This window comes from Bos taurus, chromosome 1 (genome assembly GCF_002263795.3).
Source record: "Bos taurus isolate L1 Dominette 01449 registration number 42190680 breed Hereford chromosome 1, ARS-UCD2.0, whole genome shotgun sequence".
Lineage (NCBI taxonomy): Eukaryota > Metazoa > Chordata > Mammalia > Artiodactyla > Bovidae > Bos > Bos taurus.
The window spans coordinates 15,549,662-15,573,789 of record NC_037328.1 but is presented as its reverse complement, the minus strand read 5'-3'; the positions used below and the strand labels follow the sequence as shown (position 1 = coordinate 15,573,789).

The 24,128-nt window shown below is 36.7% G+C and overlaps 1 protein-coding gene across 2 annotated transcripts in view; it reads left to right on the top strand.

Annotated features, from left to right (window-relative positions):
* Nucleotides 1–24,128, top strand: part of NCAM2 (neural cell adhesion molecule 2) — a 564,637-nt gene that overhangs the window by 309,717 nt on the left and 230,792 nt on the right. For both annotated transcript variants that reach the window (XM_002684635.7, XM_024993808.2), the window contains exon 2: nucleotides 21,806–21,880. In XM_002684635.7, the coding sequence (XP_002684681.3) occupies nucleotides 21,806–21,880 (75 nt within the window). The remainder of the gene's footprint in view (nucleotides 1–21,805; nucleotides 21,881–24,128) is intronic.

The following is a 24,128-nucleotide window of genomic DNA, read 5'->3' as shown; positions in this document are numbered from 1 at the left end:
TTTACTAGACTAAATGGTATGGTACAGAAAATTAAAAAAAAGAATTCCGGAACAAGAGATGTAACAGAGAGAGCACATAACTGTTGATTTTTATGAGCCAGCTACCCTCGCACATATGTGGTGGATGTAAACTTCCAGATATTATGGGAAACCATAGAATCATTCTCTTGATCTTGATTTGGCTGCATGGTTTGGGCTCTGGTCAGTTTCCTGCCCCTTGTACTGGTATCTGAAGGAACTGACAGATGAAGTATTAAAACAAAGCTGTAATACATATTCACAGAGCTTAAGTATATTGAAAAACAACTTAGGTAACAATGTTATGAGTTGTATATGTGTATTTTTTACTGTTGACATTCTATTTTAAAGTATATATGTGCATGTATATGTATATTCAGTGTATACTGAGAATAATCTTTCTTCACTTCTGTTAAGGTACCAAGTTAGGTCATAAATGTCAAAGTAAAAGAATTTTATCACCCATACAATTTGGTCAGTTGCCTGAGATGTAGAATGTTTGAACGCAAAGGATTGATAAATAGGCGAGGGTCTTATTTTGATTCTGAGATCTAGCATAGAACTCACTCATACAGTGTTGGTCATCTTTCTTTGCAATCAGTCAACCAGTCAAATAGCACATATTCAGTTTTCTTTTATTATTTGTTAGACATTTAAATGAAATCTGATTCTAGGAATTCTTTAACAACATATAAATAAGTGCCCTCACCTGTCTGGGAACAGGTGTAATGATTGGATTTGCATCTTTTTTATTTGGAAAATTTAGACTTAAATATAATGATTTTAAAAAATCATTCAACTCATGTATTATTAATTATTTAGGAACTGTAATAGATACCTTCAGTATTCCATGGGGGTAGTAAATTAAGTAAGGAATTATTCTTTCTCAGAACAAATTGTATTGTAATTAGAGATAGGGCCATATAAACAAATAATTACCCTGCATATGTGGTTATTTAGAGTAGGATGCCCAAGGAGCCTTGGGTGCAAGGAAAGGGAAAGAAAGGAAAACAACTATATTCTGGAAGATCAAAGAGAAGACAAGGAACAGAAGCTTGCCATGTTGGAGAAGAAGGGTTGGGTGAAACAAGTCTGAGATTTCTGGCATATACATAGCAACTCTCCAGGCGGACCCGTTGGGGAAAGAGTCATACTTCCATGTGACAGAATTTGAAGCACATGAGATACAATAATCTGTATTTACCACCATACTAGTTTGACAGAAATGAACCACTTTGATAATATAATTTTTCTTAGTGTTGATTGAGAAATATGGTTATTTGAAATTTATATTCATTACATTTTAATAATCTTTGTCTAGTCCACAGTTTTCTGCATATAGTGACTGGAGCAGTAGATTTCTTTTTTTCATAAAAATAAAACTTCAAATTTTATACCAATTTGAGGGGTACCAAGATTCCTACCATTCACCAGAGAAATAGATTATTATGGAAACGAGCTCCAGAAATTATTGTATTTTTTGTGCATACATCCACAAAGTTTAATGCTTCTGGCAGGACTGGAAATTTTAGCATGTCAGTCATCATTGTTGGGCTTCCCACATGGTTCAGTGGTAAAGAATCTGCCTGCCAATGCAGGAGATGCAGAAGATGTGAATTCGATCCCTGGGTCAGGAAAATCCTCTGAAGAAGGAAATGGCACCCACTCCAATATTCTTGCCTGGAAAATCCCATGGACAGAGGAGCCAGGCAGGCTATAGTCCATGGGGTCGCAGAGTTGGACGTGACTGAGCAAGTGAGCATGCATAGATATCACTGTTGGGTGGAGACTGCTATGGTACATGCTTATCTTCTGGTCTTGGCTTCAGTTACAGGTTTTTTTATTTATTTTACTTTTTGAGGAGTTGAGTGTTTTGGTGTTTTGTTGTTTTCTGGTTTATTTTTTGTCGTTTTTTAGTTTTGTTATTGTTTTGGGTTCCTGACCTCTTGAACTGGTATCTTAAAATAAATAGCTGGCAAGTATGTGGTTTGTACTCATGACTTGGTCAGGGACAACGGCTTCTCTCATGCTGCCTCATCGCCACCTCAGGTGCTGTTGGTACTATTGACTTCTCGGATTTAATCTACATTTTCTATCCTACTCCTGGATTTACCTCTCATCAGGGAGCCCCCACAGCAAGCCTAATGGCCAAAGCTACTTTCTGTTTCATAAGATGTGTGGGTTTCTGGGTGTTACACCTTCCCACAACACACAGGAGTCAGGGACAAAAGGGTAATACTAACTCTGGTTCTCTTTTGTACTGACTGTGCCTTACTGATTTTTTTTTTTTTTCCTTTGCTGTCTAAGGTTGATGTATAACTTCTTTCTGTAGAGTCCCTTTCCTCTCACACACAGGGCATACATAATTGTGAGCTCTAATGTCTCTGATTTCAGCCTTCCTTTCAATTTGTGGAACATCTCTGTCTATTATTTTATCCCAAGCTAGGAAATCATGCTATAAAACTATGCATCCTGGCAAGTCCAAAATTTTCTCTCTTCTGATTCACTCAGAAATGTGGGAGAAGGGGTAAGTTATCTTATCCTTCCTCTCCCTGATTCTTTTCCTCCATTCTGAAGAGGCAACCAACCTGCTCCTACCCTCAAATTCTTCAACAGAATAGCACAAGAATTTTGGAGATCTAAAATCAGATGGCACTAGTGGTAAAGAACCCAACTGCCAATGCAGGAGACATAAGAGGTGCAGGTTCTATTCTTGGGTCAGGAAGATCCCATGGAGGAGGGCATGGCAACCCACTCCAATACTCTCGTGTGGAGAATCCCACAGACAGAGGAGCCTGGCAGATTATAGTCCATAGGGTCGCACAGAGTTGAGATATGACTGATGCAATGTAGCATGCATGGGCTTCCCTGGTGGGTCAGATGGTAAAGGTTTACCTGCAGTGTGAGAGACCCAGGTTCGATCCCAGGTGAGTTCAGCCTTGAAATTAGTTGTCAAAGCATAGATCCACCTCTAAATTATCCTGAAGATCAGAAACATATAAACCTTCTGGCTCCTCTTCTCACCTATAACCTGGGATTGCTGTAATATAAATACCATAGGCACCTTCAGGATATAATAATATAAGATTCTGAGATCCTAAAATGCTTTTACTGGGGGAAGAAAGAGCTTATCTATATTTAACATCAAAACTAATTTTTCCTTTTAAAATTTCTCTAGTATACCTTTATATCTCTATATACACATCTTTTGTAAAATATGCTTTTTTTGTAATATTTAGTATTAAGCTAAGTATAAATGCCCCTGGCCATAAAATATAGTTATGCTACAACGGACTTGGAAGCCTAAGAAATAGGACTGCTGTTGGCTTTTTAAATATATCAACCTCTTATTTCATGAAAGTGGAAATTTTTCAGCCTTGTGAAATATTATCAATGTAGTTATATAAGAGCAAACTTTATGTATGTGTTCAAGCAAATCGACTCAGTATTTCCATACATGTTTACTGAGTGAACAACTCAATGAATAAATCATTGTATATATCTTTGAATTATAAACATCAATCTTATTCTTGTAATTCATTGTTACCAGGTGCTATTGAAAATTTAAAAAAACAAAAATATGGCTCATGCCTTGTACTGTTTTTTCTTTTTTTTTTTTTCAAAAATTGGTTACTTCAAAAAAGTGTATAGAAATATTTTGGACTCTTATTACATAATGTGCACATGTTCTAGGAGTTTTATGATTTGCACTACACAGAGGAAATTAGTATCCTCTCACATTAAGGGTGACAGCTTTCATTGGCTTCTCATTTTAGTGCTTCTGCTTTAAAACATTTTTTGTTCGTAAAACTGAGGAAGGTGTGTTTTTGGTTTTTCTTTTTTCTGCACTATTTCATAGTAGCATTTGCAATAGGCTGATGGGTTTCATATTTTCTGACAATGTATATCAAGGTAGGCTGGCAAGCAAGGTAAGTTTTGAATAGCTCTTGCTATAGTATCACTCAGGGAGGCAAAATATTCTGGCTGAACTGCTGTATAACAGATGTTTGAATTCTCATTTGTCAGGCTTATAAATAAGATTTAAACTAGCCTTAAACTGGGGAGAAACTCCACATGCTTGGAGTAGACAAAGCCCTTATTTGGGCATCCAGAGACATAGGAACTAATTCCAATGCAAACACTCTCCCATAATTTAATTTATTAATGCATAATGTTAGCAGTGATTCAAAATTTGCCTAATGTTCTTTGCTGGTTTCATCAGGCAGCTAATAACTTACATGTCTAAGTGGTGTCTGTTGAAATAAACTTGAATTGGATGTAGAACTTGGACTTAGCTACCACTTCACAATATTTTAGTTTTAATTAAGTGTCACACTCAAAATAAGTGATGAGTGAGCTCTTCCTGGTCTTACTATGGACTGCACGCCCCACTACCGTGTGAGCACAAATTGCTTCACTCATCATTCAGAGAACATCCTCCAGGCTGATTGACATAAAGGGATATTTTCTATGTTCATTTACTTTAAATGATTAATGAAAAGGACTGATTTTAAAATATGGGACAAGTGGTCTTATTGCTTCCTGTGTTATAACTGTTAAAGTGTCATGTTCAGTTATTCTATTTTTATTAATACATTATTTTGCTGAGCATTTCTATGCAATAAAATTATTTAAATTAAGTTTGGACTTTTAAATTCTGTATCTCCTTCCTAACTTATTGCATGCTATTTAATTCCAAACAATGTACTTTAAGAAAAAATGATTTTTTTTTTTGGTTTTCAAAACAAAATTATATTCAAATCAGCATAAACTTCACTTCACTTTTCCTTTTATTATGTACTCGCTTTAATTTCTTAGTAAGCCCAGGTTTTAAAGTTCTTGACATGTGGGAGATTCTCAATATGTAGGTAATTGATTTTCATCCAGTGCTATGGTCCAGTGACAGGTGAGACTGTATTGATCATAAATATTTTGCCCCACCATTTTGGTCTTCCCAAGCTCATCATTCTTTGACATATTTGTACAGCACTTCTCATCTTCAATTTTAGTTGCTTCTTTCTTTTTACCACATTTGTCCTTTATTTTCATTCACATAGCCTCTTTTGAACATGTGTTAGTTTTTGAGTAGCAGTCATTTGGATGATATTTTATACATTTTTATGTTTATATGTGAAAAGTGTGTTTGAATTTAAAGCAAACAATGCATGAACAATGCATTATTGAACAATGCATGGTAGCAGAACTTTTTACTCTAAAGTCACTTAATATATCTCTAATCTAATATATGCAAATTTTAAAAATAAATTTAGCAAGATATACATTCTCAAAAATAAAATAGACTACTGAGAATAAAACGAACTTAAAGCTGCTCTTTATTGGATTCAAGCAACATAAACATTCATGGAGTGATATGAATAAGAAATTTCTCATTGTTCTTCGTTTGTTTGCCATGGTATCACTTCATTTATGCACACGTATTTTAAGCATGGACTGTCTTCCAGATCCTATGCTGGGTGGATGGACAAAGATGGATAAGACATGTTTTCTTTTTCTGAGAGTATATATGTTACCCACTCTCCCAAGTCAGTGCCCGACAAGGCTCTTTCTGCCTCGTGTTACTTGCCCCACTGCTGCTGTTGCTGCTGCTGCTGCTGCGAAGTCGCTTCAGTAGTGTCCGACTCTGTGCGACCCCATAGACGGCAGCCCACCAGGCTCCGCTATCCCTGGGATTCTGCAAGCAAGAACACTGCAGTGGGTTGCCATTTCCTTCTCCAATGCATGAAAGTGAAAACTGAATGTGAAGTCGCTTAGTCGTGTCCGACTGTTAGCGACCTCATGGACTGCAGCCTACCAGGCTCCTCCGCCCATGGGATTTTCCAGGCAAGAGTACTGGAGTGGGGTGCCATTGCCTTCTCCAACCTGCCCCACTAGAAGACTGATTTTGGTTCAGATGTAAAGGAGAGCATTTTATTCTCTGATCAGAGAATGGAGTGGTGTGAACTTGTGCTCTGGAGAAGCTGTCCCCAGAGTTTTTGGCACTAGGGGCTGATTTTATGGAAGAAAATTTTTCCACAGACAGGGTTGAGGGGTATGTATTCAGGGTGACTCAAGTGCATTACATTTACTGCGCACTCTATTTCTGTTATTACATCACCTCCACTTCAGAGCATCAGACATTAGATACCTGATTTAGAGAATCTGGGGCTTCCCGCGTGGCACCAGTGGTAAAGAACCTTCCTGCCAATACAGGAGACTTAAGAGACACAGGCTGGATCCCCTGGAGGAGGGCATGGCAACCCACTCCAGAATTCTTGCCTGGACAATCCCATGGACAGAGGAGCCTGCCGGGCTATGGTGCCTAGGGTCGCATAGAGTCAGACACTACTGAAGCGACTTAGCAAGCACTTAGCACACTAGAGCACTGGCTCTCCAGACAGGCTGTGGGTGGGGCTGCTTTGTAGAGATCTCACCAGTGAAGGGAGGGGACGGAATTCCCCAGAGGCCAGTTTAACTGAGGACAGCTCAGACCCCAGATCATAGTGCCAGGCACAGAGTACTTATACAAAACCCGCTGCCGCCATCTTGGATTGAACGTCCTGCGCAGGTTCTAAATCTGGTTCCTAAGCTGAGATGTCAGTCCCTATAGCAGAAGGAGCTCTGGTCTGAAAGGCGAGGGGCGAGGTCTCTGCATGCAACACACTTTAAGCAAGAGAAACTATGACTAAGCACAAAGGAAAAAAAAAAAAAAAGAGAGAGAGAAAGGTTAGACTTGATTTTATTACCCAGATTCTGTTTTTATTCTCTGGGAATTAATGGGCTTTTCCACGGACACATCCCTTCTGTCTTTCGTCCTGTTCCTCATTCTTAAGGGATGAAAGTTCCTCTTCTGTAACTGTTCCCTGTTGATTTCAGGGGTCGTCATAACACCAGGTATAGGAATGGAATTTCTCCCCAGGTGCCATTTGATGGTTTCATTGTCAGCAGCCCTCAGCCCTAGATATTTGTATTCCTGAGTAACAACCATTTGTCTAACTTTTTGGAGACAAAGTTCATCAGACAGTTTTGGGTTCATGGCCCAAATATTAGCTAGAGTAATGGTCAGATGCCAATTTTTTTTTTTCCTAAAAATATATTTATGACCTTTGCCTATAGAGAAGAGTGCCCTGACATGGAGGTTCACTGCTGGGGCTCGATTTTCCTGGTCACATTTTGGTGATTTTTTTTGTCAAAGGATTTAGCTAAATATGGGAGGGCCAGGGAAGGGACCTGAAGTAATGGCTTTTAAATTCGTTTAGTTTTTTCTTAATTGTATTATAATTGCTTTACAATGTTATATTAGTTTCTGCCAAATAACAATGTGAATCTGCTATACGTGTACATATATCGCTTCCCTCTTGAGCCTCCCTCCCACCCCACACCCGTCCCACCCCTTAGATTCTCCTAGAGCACTGAACTGAGCTCCCTGTACTATACATCAACTTCTGACTAGCTATCTATTTTACACATAGTAGTATAGATATGTTGACGCTGCTCCCTTTCCTTTCTGCCATGTCCACAGGTCCATTCTCTCCATCTGTGTCTCTGTTCCTGTCCTGCAAATAGGTTCACCAGTACCGTTTTTCTAAATTTCAAATACAGGTATTAATATGCATGATATTTGTTGTTGTCTTTCTGACCTACTTCACTATGTATGTCAGATACTGGGTTTATCCACATCACTACAAATGACCCAGTTTCCTTCCTTTTTATGGCTGAGTAATGGTGTATATGTACCACATCTTATTTATCTGTACCACATCTTATTTATCTGTTCATCTGTCAATGGATATCTATGTTGATTCTATGCCCTAGCTATTGTAAATAGTGCTGCAGTGAACACTGGGGTACATGTTTCTTTTTTAATTGTGAATTTCTCAAGATATTTGCCCAGTAGTGGGGTTGCTGGGTCATATGTTAGTTTAATTCTTAGTGTTTGTAAGGAACCTCCATAGTGTTCTCCATAGTGGTTGGATCAATTTAAATTCCTACCAACAGTGTGAGGGGGTTCCCTTTTCTCCACACCCTCTCCAGCATTTATTGTTTGTAGATCTTTGTGATGATGGTCATCCTGACGATGTGAAATGATACCTCATTTTAGTTTTGATGTGCACAATAACTGAAGTAATGGCTTTTTTTTTTTTTTTTTTAATTCTTGAAAGGTCCTTTCACATTTGGAATTTCATTCAAAAAGGATCATCATCCTTTCCTTTCAACTTTTCCTATAGAGACCTAACTATTAGATCATAGTTAGGGTTCCAGATGTGTCAAAACTCAGCCATCCCCTGGAAATCCTGCCTGCTAGCTTTAGGATGGGTCAGCCTGAAAATCTATTCCTTCCTTTCTTGGGTTAGGCTACTCTGACCTTCTGTGAGAATGAAACCTTCGTGGATCATACTAGTTTGTGGTGTTTGGGTCTTTTTCTTGGCCACCCTATATCCTTCATTAACTAGGTAGTTCAGAGCAGTTACAGCATTTTCATCAGAGATCTCCTTAGTGAGACTGACGATCATAATTTCATCTACATACTGGGTGAGGGAACTCAGTTTTAGGTCATCTTTAGCTAAAAATTTCCTCAAAGACAGTGAGTGAGTTTTTGAACCTTTGTGGCAGAACTTTCCAACAGTATTGTTAATTAAATATAGAAGAAGGCATATTTTAAATTTAATACAGAACACCAGGTCCTGGTGGACAGTAGAGTGGCCAGCAGGGTATACTGATTGGGAACTATTGAAGGTATATTTTGGTAGCTTAACTGACTGCCCTGTGGTCCTGTATCATCCAGTATACCCCATTGGGTTTCTCTGTGGGGCAGATGAGGGTTTTATTGGATGATTGGCATGGTGTAATAAGACCCTGGTCAGTTAGGCCCTGTATAACAGGGCAGTGATTAGTAAAGCCTCTCAATGGACAGTTTACTGTTTTCTCTTGGGTTATATGTCCAGGTTTTAAATAGACTATCATAGAGATACTCCATGGACTATCACAAGAGCTTCCATAGCTCTTCCTACCTATCCCTAGACCCACACTTTGGGGTTTACTCCTGTGAGATCAACTTGCTTTGTCCTGGGAGGTTTGTCCTCGGCCATTAACGTTATCATCTTGTGTCACATGTCTAGGGGAACACCAATCTTTAGTTTATCTCCCAATAGGTGAATATTAGCCTCCAATTTATATAATATATTCCTTCTAGCAGGGGTATAGGGCATTAGGGAACATATGGGAAGGAATGAGTGAGAATGTGTTCATCTAATTTGCTTCCTAATGGCTCACAACTCTTGTGACAGTTTGTCTGATCTGTTGTTCATAACCAAGTAAGTGGCACCAGTGTTGACTAAGTTGACTAAGAATTTGACTGGTTTTCTCCCTATGTCCAACGTCATTCTGGGCTCTTTGGGGGTCATTGGAGTGCTAACTCAGGAGCCTCCTGGTCTAATTATTCTCCGTCTATTTGGACCATCTGACTTTGAGGACCATCTTTACTTTGGGGTTTCTCTGATGGTTCGGCAGGTAAAGAATCCACCTGCAATGCAGGAGATCCAGGAGACTCTGGTTTGATCACTCGCAGGGAAGATTCCCTGGAGTAGGAAATGGCAATCCACTCCAGTATTCTTGCCTGGAAAATTCAGTGGACAGAGGATCCTGGCAGGTGACAGTCCATGGGGGTCACAAAGAGCTGGAAATGACTAAGCACATGGCATATATGACTTTAAGGATAGTGGTAGAATCTGCTGCTTCCATCCCCCTGTGGGGGTGATGAGGGAATTCTTCCTTCCAGTGTCCCTCTTGTTTACATGTGACACTCTGATTGGGTCCTAGTTTCCTTGACTGGCTATTCCTTGATGGGAATTGAGGGTCACTCACTGTAGATATGGAGAAGGCAATGACACCCCACTCCAGTACTCTTGCCTGGAAAATCCCATGGATGGAGGAGCCTGGTAGGCTGCAGTCCATGAGGTCACTAAGAGTCGGACATGACTGAGTAACTTTACTTTCACTTTTCACTTTCATGCATTGGAGAAGGAAATGGCAACCCACTCTAGTGTTCTTGCCTGGAGAATCCCAGGGATGGCAGAGCCTGGTAGGAAGCCCTCTGTGGGGTCGCACAGAGTCGGACACAACTGAAGCAACTTAGCAACAGCAGCACTGTAGATGAGAGTCTCTGTGGGTGGTTAGTTCAGATTCCTGTGCCAACCATCAACTGCCAGTAGGCAGACATGCCTGTAATTTTTATCCTCTGACATTTTCTCCTCTATATCTCAGCTGTTAAGCACTTGGTAGGCAACCTCCACCAGGCGAAAGACAGGAGTGTCTGATTGTATTTCATTTCTGAAGTTTGTCTTTAATATTTTGGAAATAAAGTAGGACTTCGGGATTGCATTCCCTTCCAATTACTAAGGGTCAGTAGTATAGATTCAGAGGCATTTCTTGAGCTTTCTAAGAATACTGAAGGGTTTTCCACTGGCTCCTGATTGATTTCCTTTTTCTTTTTCCGATTAACTGGTTTTTTCCCCTGCTGCCTAGGTTCCCTTTAGACAGTGTCTTCGTAATAGGCCAGCCTCTATCTTCTACCCCTTTATCCATTGTCTAGGTGGTCCCAGTTGGGTTTGTTATCTGGGACTGCTTGATTCACTGGTCTGTAAGTGGCATGGCCTTTATTGTTTCTGTTCTCTTTATCTGTTTCCCCTTGGGCTTTTCAAAATGTTATGACCTTTTCTTCCCCTGTTAGGCGTGCATTTAGGAGGCTCTGAATCTCAACCCAGGTGGGGTCATGGGTATGAAAGTTTCCTCTAATCAGATGCAGATATGCTTTTCTTCCCTCAACCCCTCAATATGACTTTTCTGGGTATACGAATCAGAAGTGGTAAACGGGGTACGTATGTGGATGAGCCCTTCTCTATCAGGGACCTACCTTAAAGGGAATATTTTCCTTAGGTTGTTGGACACTGGCTGATAATTATTCCTACTTCATGTACTTTCTGGACTGCATTCTGGGAGAGGGGGGCTGGTATGAAAGGAACTCCTTTCATACCAGGAAGTCATCAGGGGGCAGTTCAAGGACTGGTAGAGGCTTAGTCTCTTTGCTATCATCTCAATGGAGAAGGGACCATGTCCCTTTTAAAGGCCTGCATTCTTATATAAGAATGCATAAAGAAATTAGACAAGGAATGTTATCCCATTTCTTTTGTCTTTGACATTGTGGTTCTGATTGTAAAATGATATAATTTAGAAATCTAACTACTGAGGGAAGAGTTAGAGTGATTTGTTGGCACACAAATGCTATAGGATTTGACACAAGTAAGATTGCTGGTTTGGGAAATTTGGAACCAGTACTAAGCTATTAATGGATTCTTCAGTGACCAAAATAGGAGGGATCCAAGTGCCAAAGCTTTAGCCATCCTCCCTCTGAGGCCTGAGCATGTCTGGAGTCTAGAGGGTGGGTGCAGGGAGAAGAGCCACAGTCAGTCCCACCTGGGTCATCAAAAATTTGTTACCAATCCTCTCCCCCAAACCTCCAATGAGTTGTCCCCAGCAAGAGTTCCTTCTTCCTGATGTTGCTTGTGCCAATAGAAGAGACCAAATTTTGTTCAGAAGCAAAGGAAAGCTTTATTCTTTGATCAGAGAATACAGACATACGAGCTCCTGCTCTAGAGCAGCGTTTCCTAATATTTTTAGCTCCATGGACTAGTTTCATGGAAGATAATTTTTTCACTGATGGTAGGTGTGTGGTTCAGGCAGTAGTGTGAGCCATGGGGGAATGATGGAGAGTGCAAGATGAAGCTTTACTTATTTCCATACCAGTCAGTTCCTGCTGTGTGGCTTGGTTCCTAAAAGGCTGTGGGTTGAGGACTCCTGCTTTAAAGTATACACTCTTCCCAAAAGTTCATTATCAGGGATGCTTTATAGGATTCTTGTCATCAGGGGGGAAGAGTGGTGTTCTTGTCTATTGGGAACACCTATGTTGCTCAGGGCATTCCAGATCAAAGTGTTGGGGGCAACATTACCACACAGGATCATTGAAGCTAAAGTGTTGGGTGCAGAAACTTCACACTAGGAATTCCTATCTGAAGTGCCAGGTGCATGACCTCTACAAAGGGCATCATATGAGCAGGTGAAACTAGACTAAAACACAAAGAGAAAAAAGTCAGACTTAATTACACAGTTTCTATTTTTATTTCCCAGTAATTGCAATGGATTTCTCTTGTGACATATAGTCCAGTGGAGAAATAGATGTATGAAAAAAAAAATTGAGTATATGTTAATTGCTGCTGGGGAATGGTACAGAAACTCACAACAGCCTTCCTTGGTTTTATATTCATTTTAAATAAAATAGCAATAAGTTAACTTGAATAAGGGAATATAAAGTCTTTGTTATAAGGGAATACAGTGTTTTTATAGTCTCTTGTTCAAGTTATATTTATATAATTGCATATGAAGAATTTATACTTACTAATAATTATGAAATCTTATTAATACATTCCAGTATACTATTTTAGGTGCTCTAAGAGGTAATACTATAGGATTTGAGCAGGCAATGAAGAGTTTGATTTGCTCCTGGAGTAGCACTCAAATAAGGTTTTGATGGAAAGTAATAAGATTGCACTATTACAAAGGAGAAGGGCTCTATTGAATAAGAAGAATAATTCAGAAAGAAATATATAAATAGGAAAACAGACCCTATTTACAAAATTTCTTGATAGTTGCCTATTGTGTGTGTTTTGTTTTGATTTGGTTTTGATCCTATATTTGGAAACTGTCAGAAATAAAATTGAATAAAATTAGATCATGTCCAGCTTGTTAAATATCTTACATGACAAGTGTGAAAGAGTGTGGATTTTATCCTACTCAACAGAAAGATTAAACATGTTAGATTTTCACTATCCAGTATTGACCACATCTTAATGTACACATGGAACAGTCTTCTCATTTTATAGATTATGGTTCATTCAGTATGAGATAAAATTGAATATCCTATATTATAAGCAAGTTCCTAATTGAGGTCAGTGGTTTTGGATTTGGACCTACATTTGACATAACAATGGTAAGCACCTGGAAGCTACTTAATATAGAAAATCTTAGGCCCTACACCAGATATACTGAATCAGGATTTTCAGGGATGGGGCCAGAATCAAATAAAAACAACCATTGCAATCTGGAATATAGCCGCAGACCACTCACTAGACTAAGCTAGCAGTGGTGAGACATTAAAACTAAAGCAATGAGGATGCAAAACAGAAGCAGATTTGGGAGATAATTAAGGGAAGTGAGTTGAACTTGTTCAGTTTTCTGTTAACAAGAGGCAAGGATAAGAGAACCTTGGATATCTCTGTTATTTTTTTTTCTTCCTTTTTTTCTGGCAAAATAGATTCAGTAGATAAAAATAGCAAAACTTACAGTTCAGTTCAGTTCAGTCTCTCAGTCATGTCTGACTCTTTGCGACCCCATAAACTGCAACAGGCCAGGCCTCCCTGTCCATCACCAACTTTCAGAGTCTACCTAAACCCATGTCCATTGAGTCGGTGATGCCATCCAGCCATCTCATCCTATGTCGTCCCCTTCTCCTCCTGCCCTCAATCTTTCCCAGCATCAGGGTCTTTTCCAATGATTCACCTCTTCGCATCAGGTGGCCAAAATATTAGAGTTTCAGCTTCAACATCAGTCCTTCCAATGAACACTCAGTACTGATCTCCTTTAGGTAGACTGGTTGGATCTCCTTGCAGTCCAAGGGACTCTCAAGAGTCTTTTCCAACACCACAGTTCGAAAGCATCAATTCTTTTGAACTGTGGTGTTGGAGAAGACTCTTAAGAGTCTTCAGTAGGCTCCCTTTCTTGGAAAATTAATATAATGAAACAAAGTAGAATATACCATAGTAATCTTTTCTTTTTATATTGTTTGACTGTCTTATTTTATTTTTTTTTCATTTATTATTATTATTATTTTTTAGAATGGAAACTGTAGTGTCTATAGCTTAACAGGAAGAAGTCAATAGAAAAAGAATCATTAAGCAGGTTGACCAGTTGCTGTTAAAGGACCCACATGATCTAACTGAGATATTTGTTTTTCTAAATTAATATGGGAATATTGAAGACAGTTGAGCTCAAATATGAAAAAAGCACAGTGATGGAAAGGAATTACACTAAAATGTTTACTTTGTCTTGGTAAACTTAGGTGGAAACATTTATTAAAAAAATAGTTTTGATCAAATGTTCACAGCCATCAAAATTCCTAAAATGTTTGATGATAGAATATTTCTCTTTTAAGTGTTCCAAAAGTTCTGAGTTTTCACGAACAATGTAGCAATTTAAGTGAATAAACAAGATCATACATAGATGGCTTTAATATGACATGAATTCAATAATAAAAAGTGAATAATTAATAAGTTATAGGCATAATGCTCTAAGTGGGTACAATTTAAAAATGTTTTTAATGAAAAAATGAGGAAATCATATTCATTTGATTTCATCAATAATTTAAAAGTTCCTTCTATGAATAAGACTCTTTGAAAGATTTTATAGTTATTAGATATCTTAGTTCTGTTAACTCCCTTGATGTGGAAAGTGAAAGTGAAATTTGCTCAGTCGTGTCTGATTCTTTGCTACTCCATGGACTAAGTCCAGGGATTCTCCAGGCCAGAATACTGCAGTGGGTAGCCTTTCCCTTTTCCAGGGGATCTTCCCAACCCAGGGACTGAACCCAGGTTTCCCACACTGTAGGCGGATTCTTACCAGCTAAGCCACAAGGGAAGCCCAAGAATACCGGAGTGGATAGCCTATTCCTTCTCCAGTGGATCTTCCCAATCCAGTAATCAAACTAGGGTATCCTGCATTGCAGGAGGATTCTTTACCAATTGAGCTATGAGGGAAGCCCCTTGATGTGAAAGCCTGGGGAAAAAATTGCTTGCTTGAAAAATGATACAAGTCATCCTACTAAGATAAATCAGTGCCTTAAGTTATCTGCACCTGTCTGTTAGAATTTTGAGTGGATCCAACTGTGCTTTGTGTCAGGCATGTGGGAGAGTAATTAAATTGTCAGTTTTAAAATTTCTGCAGGTGATAAACTGGCCATTTTAAATGTCACTGTTAAATATTGTATCAAATTGCAATGGGCTCTCTTGGTCCCTTGATGGATCTTAGAAATGCCAATGACTTCATTATATTTTACTTCTGTAAATTAAGAAAATCTCCTTTGAAAATCTGCTGTTTAATATGCATGCTTACTTAAATTGCAAATATTAACTTAAACTTTGTTATGATAGCATTATTTTTTGCTAAAATGTTGTCTAGGTTCTATTTTGAGGAGTAATTTTCATTTATGATAAAAATTATTTCTCTATATTTTCCCCTCCATTAGTTCTTCTCCTGAAATTCTTTTTTATGTTGTTGATGCTTGTTTCACTGAAGTAGAAAACCTTAACATTTTTTACATTTTTCCATTTTCAGTAATGTTCTATTTGATCTAGAGTAATTCTTATTTTGACTTCTTTGTTGTTCCATCCTTTCCTACCTTTCTATGTTCTTTGCCAATAGCCAGCCCAATACTCATCATAATATACCTTAAAGTGCTTTTCCCTGAAATTCAGTTGTCATTTATTCTATCTTCTGACTAATCTTTACTAAATGCCAATTTTGTTTCTATTTATAAATAATGACACAAATATAAGTCCAGAAATTTTACCATGACTTTTGAGATCCTCCAATGTACTTTAAAAACTATTTCTCTAATTATAATATATGACCATAATTCTTGACCATAATTCTACATGAGATCAACTTCATCTATATTGATCTACTATTTGGAAAGACACTGATGCTGGGAAAGATTTAGGGAAAGAGGAGAAAGAGGCAACAGAAGATGAGATGGTTGGATAGCATCTCCAACACAATGGAAATGAATTTGAACAAACTCCAGGAAATAGTGAAGGACAGGGAAGGCTGGTATGCTGCAGCCCATGGGGCACAAAGAGTGGGACACAACTTAGCAACTGAACAACAAAAACAGCAATTATTCCCTGAATATCACTTGAACATTTTTGCCTTAACTGGAATGTCCACCAACATGTATTTCTTACTTGCAGTGGCTATCCTCTTTCTGTCCTTCTATTACAATATCTACTCCAGCTTTTTCCCTCAAGTTTTATTGTCCTCTATGCAGCCTTCTTGACCATAAATGTCATAATGGCCATAATTGATACACATCATCTTGTTTTATCATTCTTCTTTTTATGTAGTATTTTTGCCTTACCAAATAAAGTAGAAATACTTTGACATTAGAAACTATGACATTATTTTATGTACCATAGCATCTTAAAAGAATGATTTTCAAAATGCATGTATTCAATAAATACTTACTTATTTTGGTAAATAATTTTTAGTTTACCTAATTCTACATTTAAGATAGTACTGCATTTCTTTATTTGAGGGTAGTTCAAAAAAGATATATTTGTCATGAATGCATTATCCAGGCTGTGAGTGTAAAATGTTTTCTTACTTTAAATGAGACTCTCATGTGAATATACTGGCATTTTGACTATCCAATACCAATTTTAATACAAAATTATGATTGATTGTTTGGCTTTTAGGTAATTCTATCATTTAATCAATGTTGCTTATATCAAGTGAATCAATCTATGTAACATTATACCCTTATCAATTTCTTCAAAGGTATTACATCTATTCCCAATATAAGAAGAGTAAAATATCAAGATTGGGTTTTTCAGCATCAGTGAATGCCATTTTATTACTCAAATTCCACCCAACCCTAAACAGATATTTTAATTTGAAATATTTAATTTTTTTCTGTATGATATAAAGGCCCCATTTCACTGTCAACTCTTATTATTTATTTATTTTTAGTGCCTAAATTTAAATATCAGAAATGAAGGTGAAGTTAACTGGATAGGTATAAATATATCAATCCTGACCAGTTTTTTCTGAACACAACATTGTCATTAGAAGATTATTTCACTTTCTTCTGGCATTTAGGTTCAAAGACTCTGGGGGAGGCCATTTTGTACCATATGTATCTTCCTCTGGGGGAGGTAACCAAAAGTCAAGAATGGTAAATGATATTGAATCTCTAGAGCAAAGATTAAGGCATGACCTTAAATTTTAGTTCTTTTTTTTTTTCCTAATCTGCACATGTTTTAATATATCTGTGGGGGTCAATTAGAGTAAATCTAGCCTTTGGGAAATGTATTAAACTAGAGAATTATGTGTTGTCTTTTTACTATATACTTTTAATCCCCGATTTATAGCCAATGTGCCCAGTCACCAAAATGTTCATAAAAATATGGTCTTGATTAATGGATGAATTGATAGTTTGTATGGAATGAAAATTAACCAAGTGTTTTAATAAAAATTAACTAATCAATTTCAAGATTAATTTCATTTTATTGCAATGAATATGTTATTTATTATACCCATTAGCAAATCTGTGTAAAATTGTTCAGAACTTTTTAAATGCCTACATGTGTTTGGCTTTTAAAATGGCTGCATCTTTCAAGTTTTGTCTTTTCTGTAAACTACAAAAGGTCAAACTGGGAATTGCTTAAGTAAGAATTGGCAGACATTTCTCAAAAGTTCTAGTATCTTTAAACTTTATTTAAGTCGGTGAGGTGATTCCAAAATTTGATATTGTCAGTACTGTCAGTGTTCTGTACCCAGTGTACGATAAACTCTCGGTAAAGTGTTTTTTCATTATTCTGCCATGCATTTATATGTATTATCAGTTTAGGAGAAATATAAGTGAGGGTGATGAGCTTTCCATTCTATAAATTTACATTTAAATATAGTAGAGAAGGGTTCCTTGATGGCTCAGTGGGTAAAGAATCTGCCTGCAATACAAGAGACACAGGAGATGGGGATTTGATCCCTGGGTTGGGAAGATCCCCTGGAGGAGGAAATGGCAACCCACTCCAATATTCTTCCTTGGAAAATCCCATGGACAGAGGAGCCTGGATGGCTACAATCCTTGGGGTCACAAACAGTCAGACACAACTGAGCAAGTAACATACATAATCAGTTAAGTTCAGTTCAGTCACTCAGTCGTGTCCGACTCTTTGTGACCACATGAACCGCAGCACGCCAGGCATCTCTGTCCATCACCAACTCCCAGAGTCCACCCAGATCCGTGTCCATCGAGTTGGTGATGCCATCCAGCCATCTCATCCTCTGTTGTCCCCTTCTCCTCCTGCCTTCAATCTTTCCCAGCATCAGGGTCTTTTCCAATGAGTTAGCTCTTTGCATGAGGTGGCCAAAGTATTGGAGTTTCAGCTTCAACATCAGTCCTTCCAGTGAACACCCAGGACTGATGTCCTTTAGGATGGACTGGTTGGATCCCCTTGCAGTTCAAGGGACTCTCAAGAGTCTTCTCCAACACACACATCATTATCAACAATATACATTTTATTTGTTTAGTGAACATGCCTCTGGATCAAAGACATTTATTTGTTGATGTTATAAATGGAACTATCCAAGAATATTTTGAAAAGTTATTGATCCTTTAGTTTTATTTTGAAGATAGAATGTAGCCAGCCATGTGGAGATTAGAGAAAGGGAGATGGCAAAGGCAATAGTTTGCACAAAAGCACATTGGTGAGGAAGTGTGAGTCAGTGGGGAAGTGGAGGATGATTAATTGTAGTTGTCTACAGCTGCAAAAGCATTAAGGAACAATTGGAAATAAACTTGGAAAAGTTAGTTTTCTTTCAATTAAAATGTACACAATAACTAATTAACTGAATAAAACAAATGCAATTTGGAGATTTTTGAGTAGGCAGGTAAAATTATTATTTTTTTTTTTTTTTGAAATATACGCTTGCAGCAACCTGAGAAATATTCTCATGGGGAGAAACATTGAAGAGATATTAAGTCAGAAAAAGACATACAGAATTTGATACATCACTCTCTCAGATTAGAAGAAATATCTCAGGTTACAAATAAGTGAGTGCATGCATTAGGGAAACAGTGTTGAAATAAGAATGCATACAAGTAATATTTCAGAGGTTATATATCCAAGACTTTACAATCGATTGGTAATGACCAAAAATTGAATAGTAAACAGTTAGCAATTTTTGATGCAAGGGTTAAGTGTTCATTTTGAACATGGAGAATTTGAAATTAAAATATGCTATTCAATTGAATGTGAGTTGAGAATTAGAAATTGTAGGATTAAACTATGGGAAAGCATAAACTGGAGAACCAAAGAGAAAAGGAAATTGATGTCATGAAATAAGATGATATCTTAAAGGAGCAAGTATAAATAGTAAAAAGAGAATGAGAAAAATCACAATTCCCTTCTTTATTCCAACTATATCACCTTTTTTTCTACCTCTGTCCCTTCTATCCATAAGTATGAGTAAACCTTCCCAGTTTGTAAAGTCCCATGTCCAGAATTGTGGATCCCCTCAAATTCTACACATTTCTACAGATATAATTTCTTAAGAGGCCAATCTTAAATTCCTTGACTTTGTCTACAGTTTGATTCTATTGTCCCCATTGGGGATTAGTTACTTCTACAAAGAAAAAGTCTTCTTCTGTCAATTCTCACTAGAATTGACAATGTTTATAATAGATACTCTCTTGTTCCTTCATTTGGGGCTTCCCTGGTGGTTCAGACAGTAGAGTATCCACCTGCAATGCAGGAGACCTGCATTCGAACACGGTCTGAAAGATCCCTTGAAGAAAGAAATGGCACTGCAGTATTCTTGCCTGGGAAATCCCATGGACAGAGGAACCTGGCCAGCTACAGTTCATGGGATCACAGAGAGTCAGACTTGACTGAATGACTAACACACTTCCTTGGTTCTTCTAATTTTCTTCCTATTCTAATTCTTTGTTATTCTTAACATGTTTCTCTCTGAAATATTAGACTTAATAGGACACTTTTTGAGCCCCTATCATATATGTACTCTCTGAGTGTTGATGAAATTATTAATAAAAAAGGGCCAAGACTGGAGAGAAGAGAGCGATGTAGCCCATCCTGTTTCTCAGAGAGGTTTCCAGAAAAAGGATTCATCAATCAAGTATGGGACGTACAAGGAATTATTTTAAAAAGTTTAAATAACATGTATGACAAGTTTTGGTTGATAAATATTGTCTTCCTTTCTCATATTTTTGATTTCACATTTTATTTACTTAAACATTGTCAACATAGGTATGGTAGTTACATCTTTAGTCTAATTTATTTTTTTGGAATTTCATGGGTATAATTTCTCCTCTAGGTTATTTCGACTAATTCGTGCTCACAGTACCTTATTTCACCATGTATTTTCTAATGTCGTAATGTGAATTAAACTTGAAGAGAGGTTCGTTTATGAAAATCTTGTGGAGTTGGGACTGATTATGAAGGGATTTTGTGTTTGTTTCTGCCACGTAGCTGTGAGTCCTATGTGAAACAGCTTTATAAGTTAATTTTCAGCTTGGGGTTTCCCAAAGAACATATATTTGCAATTTCAAAATTCCAAATCTAGGATATGGTAGAAGCATGGTTAACCTCTTTAAGAAGAAACATTTTTCCTTTACATAGGCCAGAAGAGCCAACTATCCTTGTCATTCTCTTTTGCCAGTAGGCTAGTTTATTCTATACCCTTCTTAACACTAAGGGTGAATCTTTTTCTGGTCCAGTGTTTGGTGATGTTCTATAGCATCCCCTCTTCTCAGCAAGCTTGGATCCATCCTCTGCAATCTTTGAGCCTGTTAGTTACTATGACCCACAAATTCCCAATGTAGGCTTGTACTCTAAATTTCAGATTTTTCTTCATTTTTTTTTTTTTTCCTTGAAGCACCATTACTGTCCTGAAAAGGTTCCGTTCAGTTCAGTCGTGTCTGACTCTTTGGGACCCCATGGACTGCAGCACACCAGGCTTCCCTGTCCATCACCAACTGCTGGAGTTTGTTCAAACTCATGTCCATCCAGTCAGTGATGCCGTCCAACCATCTCATTCTCCGTCACCCCCTTCTCCTCCTGCCTTCAGTCTTTCAATCATTCCCAGCATCAGGGTCTTTTTGGAGTCAGTTCTTTTTCTGAAAAGGTTAGCTATGCATTTCTGGGAGCAAAGGATGGTGGAACAGTGTTTTAGGGCATGGTCACACTGTCTTGACATATTATTAGAAACATAAATCTTTTAATTTATGTTAAAGCATAATTTTAATTATCTTCTGATGTTAGAATATTCAGCTCTTTTATTCCAAATCTGACAATAAACTTTTTTGAATATCTTTATTTTATTACCATTGCTCTAGTTACTTCAATTAACTTATCTATTTTGTGGAAAAAAAAAAAAGGAAAAAGTTTATTAGTTTATTCCCCTCTCTTTATGTAGTACCTCCTCTCTTCCACATGCTTGTCTTCTTTCATGGAAATATTTTAGTAGTTAGTCAAAAAGTACTTAACTTAAAGATTTAATTATTGTAATAGCAGTGTAGGGTGTACTCTTTTTAAGCAAGTTTCCAAATTTTGAGCAAAAATTTTCTGTAGCTGTTGCCCAATCTGGTAGCACACATAAGCCCTAGCCTGTGAATATGGAACAGTTGTCTAAGTATGAATTTTCTCAACATTTCAACAGAGCTTTAATACATCTTTTATTTGCCCTGGTTGTAAAGTGCATAATGATATAATGGGTATAATTTGTTAGATTGTGTTTTGTAAACTTTCATTTCTCTTTACAGGTAATAAAAGCATAAGAGGATAAATAATTGCTATTTAGATCATGTGATATCGACACGATGTGTTAATATTTTAGCATTTATGTTTAAAAGCAAAATTAATTTTACTCAAATATTTTCTTTCAGCTCTTCTTCAAGTGACAATTTCACTTAGCAAAGTAGAGCTTAGTGTGGGTGAATCTAAATTCTTCACATGTACAGGTATGTATTTCTACAAATATTTTCAGATAGCTTGTTTCATTCTTCAGTTAGTTATATAATATACTGAGTAATTTCATAGTTAAAGTATCATTCTCTAGAAATAAAATTGTATATTATCATTGGACTTATAATGATTGAAAAAGTGTTAATAAGCACATTTTACATATTAAACACTAAGAATTTTATTTATTACTTTCCAGTTACTAATCTTGACTGTCAAACAAACTAGATTATTTTGAAGATAGCTTAGAAAATATAATGTATGCATGATAACTTTTAAATAAATTGAAATATTTCCCTCTAATAATAATATTAGAATAAATTTATATGTTATAATTGAATAATTTTGTTAGAAATATCATATATCATAATGCTATGAGAAATTATATGGTTCTACTTAAGCAACAAAATTTTATTCAGTATGTAAAACTCACAAATCAACACATTCTACTGCTATTTAGATTCACAATATTAATTTTCATGCATAAAGGACTTCATATATAAAGTTTTAAAATATTCATGCAGTGCCAAATTGTGTTTTAATATATTTAAAAATTGTTTTCTTTCATGATTATAATTTAGCATTTCAAAACGGAATTAAATATGTATTTCTGACATAAAATTCATTATAAAAGTTGTCTTGAGAATAGCATGACTTATGTAAATCATTATTGCAATTAATAAAAATAGAAGCAATTATAATAATGTATCTAAAAATCATATCAATTCATATGAATCTCTAGTAAAGGCCATGATTCTTCATAAATCTGCCTTCTTAAGGGTCTGAATTGATAGGTCTGTTGATACATGTTGTTGTATATTTGCAAATGGGAAGACAGAAAGTAGGGGATAGATTGGTTCAGTATTTTTTTTTTATGTCAGCACAGCTTTGGCATAAAATATAACTCTTTGTTTCTAAACTTTAACCATACTTTATATGTACAAATGTACACATGCACACATCCAGCTCAAATGTATCACAAAATCACAGAAAAATGAAATTGTTTAAAAAAATGAATTTGAAAATAAAATCAAATTTTATTATATTCTTGGATTTGCATTACCTTTATGAACTTAAAAATACAATCCATTGTATTATTTTCTTGGATTTGCATTATCTTTATAATATAAATCATATGATGTATTGCCTCTGTAGATAATTCATAAATTAACACATAATTGAAGAGTATGAATTAACATCATCCAGTGTTAGTATTTGGCTCTTAGTAATAGGCAAACTAATAAAGCACTTTTTTTTTCCTTTTATATAAAGAAAATTAACCAAGAGCTGTACTGTTGTCCTGGAAGAAACCTTATTTATTTTAAATGCAGTAGTAAAGCAAAAATCTAAAAATGAAAATGTGGGAAACCTATACAAATCAGAACACTTGTATATATTTTTCTATCATAGTGTTGATATGTTGATATGATTCTAAAATTTCCTGCACTGAGACATCTAAAACTATGTCTTCAGATTGAACTAGAAGGTGCTCATGTTACGGAACTGGGTTTTTGACTCTTTAATCAATAGAAATTGGTAAGAGGCCAGATGAGAAATTCAGACAGGTCTTTATCCCAAATTCTGCTACACACTAGGATGTGAAAACGAGTGACAGGTTTCCTTGCTTGCTTTCTGAGGTGGGGTGAGCTGGTCCTTTAAGTGGTTTGAGGGTAGGTGTAAATCACTGGGTCACTGTGGAGAGGTAGCCTAGGTGGTACACTATGCAGGTGTCATGGGTAGTAACCTGCTTTTGCTCCCTCAAACGTAGCAGTTGGAATTTGGCCTTTATGCATCTTGATCACAATTTGCTGCAACTGCATGTGCTTGCAGTTATTTTTGGTCTCTTATAGTTTCTTTGTATTCTTTTACTCTAGGAGACATTTTTTCAGGTGCAAGCATTTCAGTGAAAGGGTCCCAGGTCCCAAGACTCAATGGAGCTCAGTCATATCCTCACAGACAAATGTGTCCCATGTATGAATTTTTATGTTACCTTTTCAGGAAAATAAATTTAATTCTACTGATTAATTTTCCCATTAGCCCAGTATCATCAGCAATATAACATGGACATTTTTATTTGGAATTACTATTTATTGGATTTGCCAAAAAAAGAAAGAATTATGATTGCACTGTGAAAATCCAGAATAAACTCTCCATGATAATGAATTTTTTCCATATCATTAAGAATTAAAATGTCCAAAATATTTCACAGAAATATCCTATATAATTTACTGTGTAAAATGAGGATTT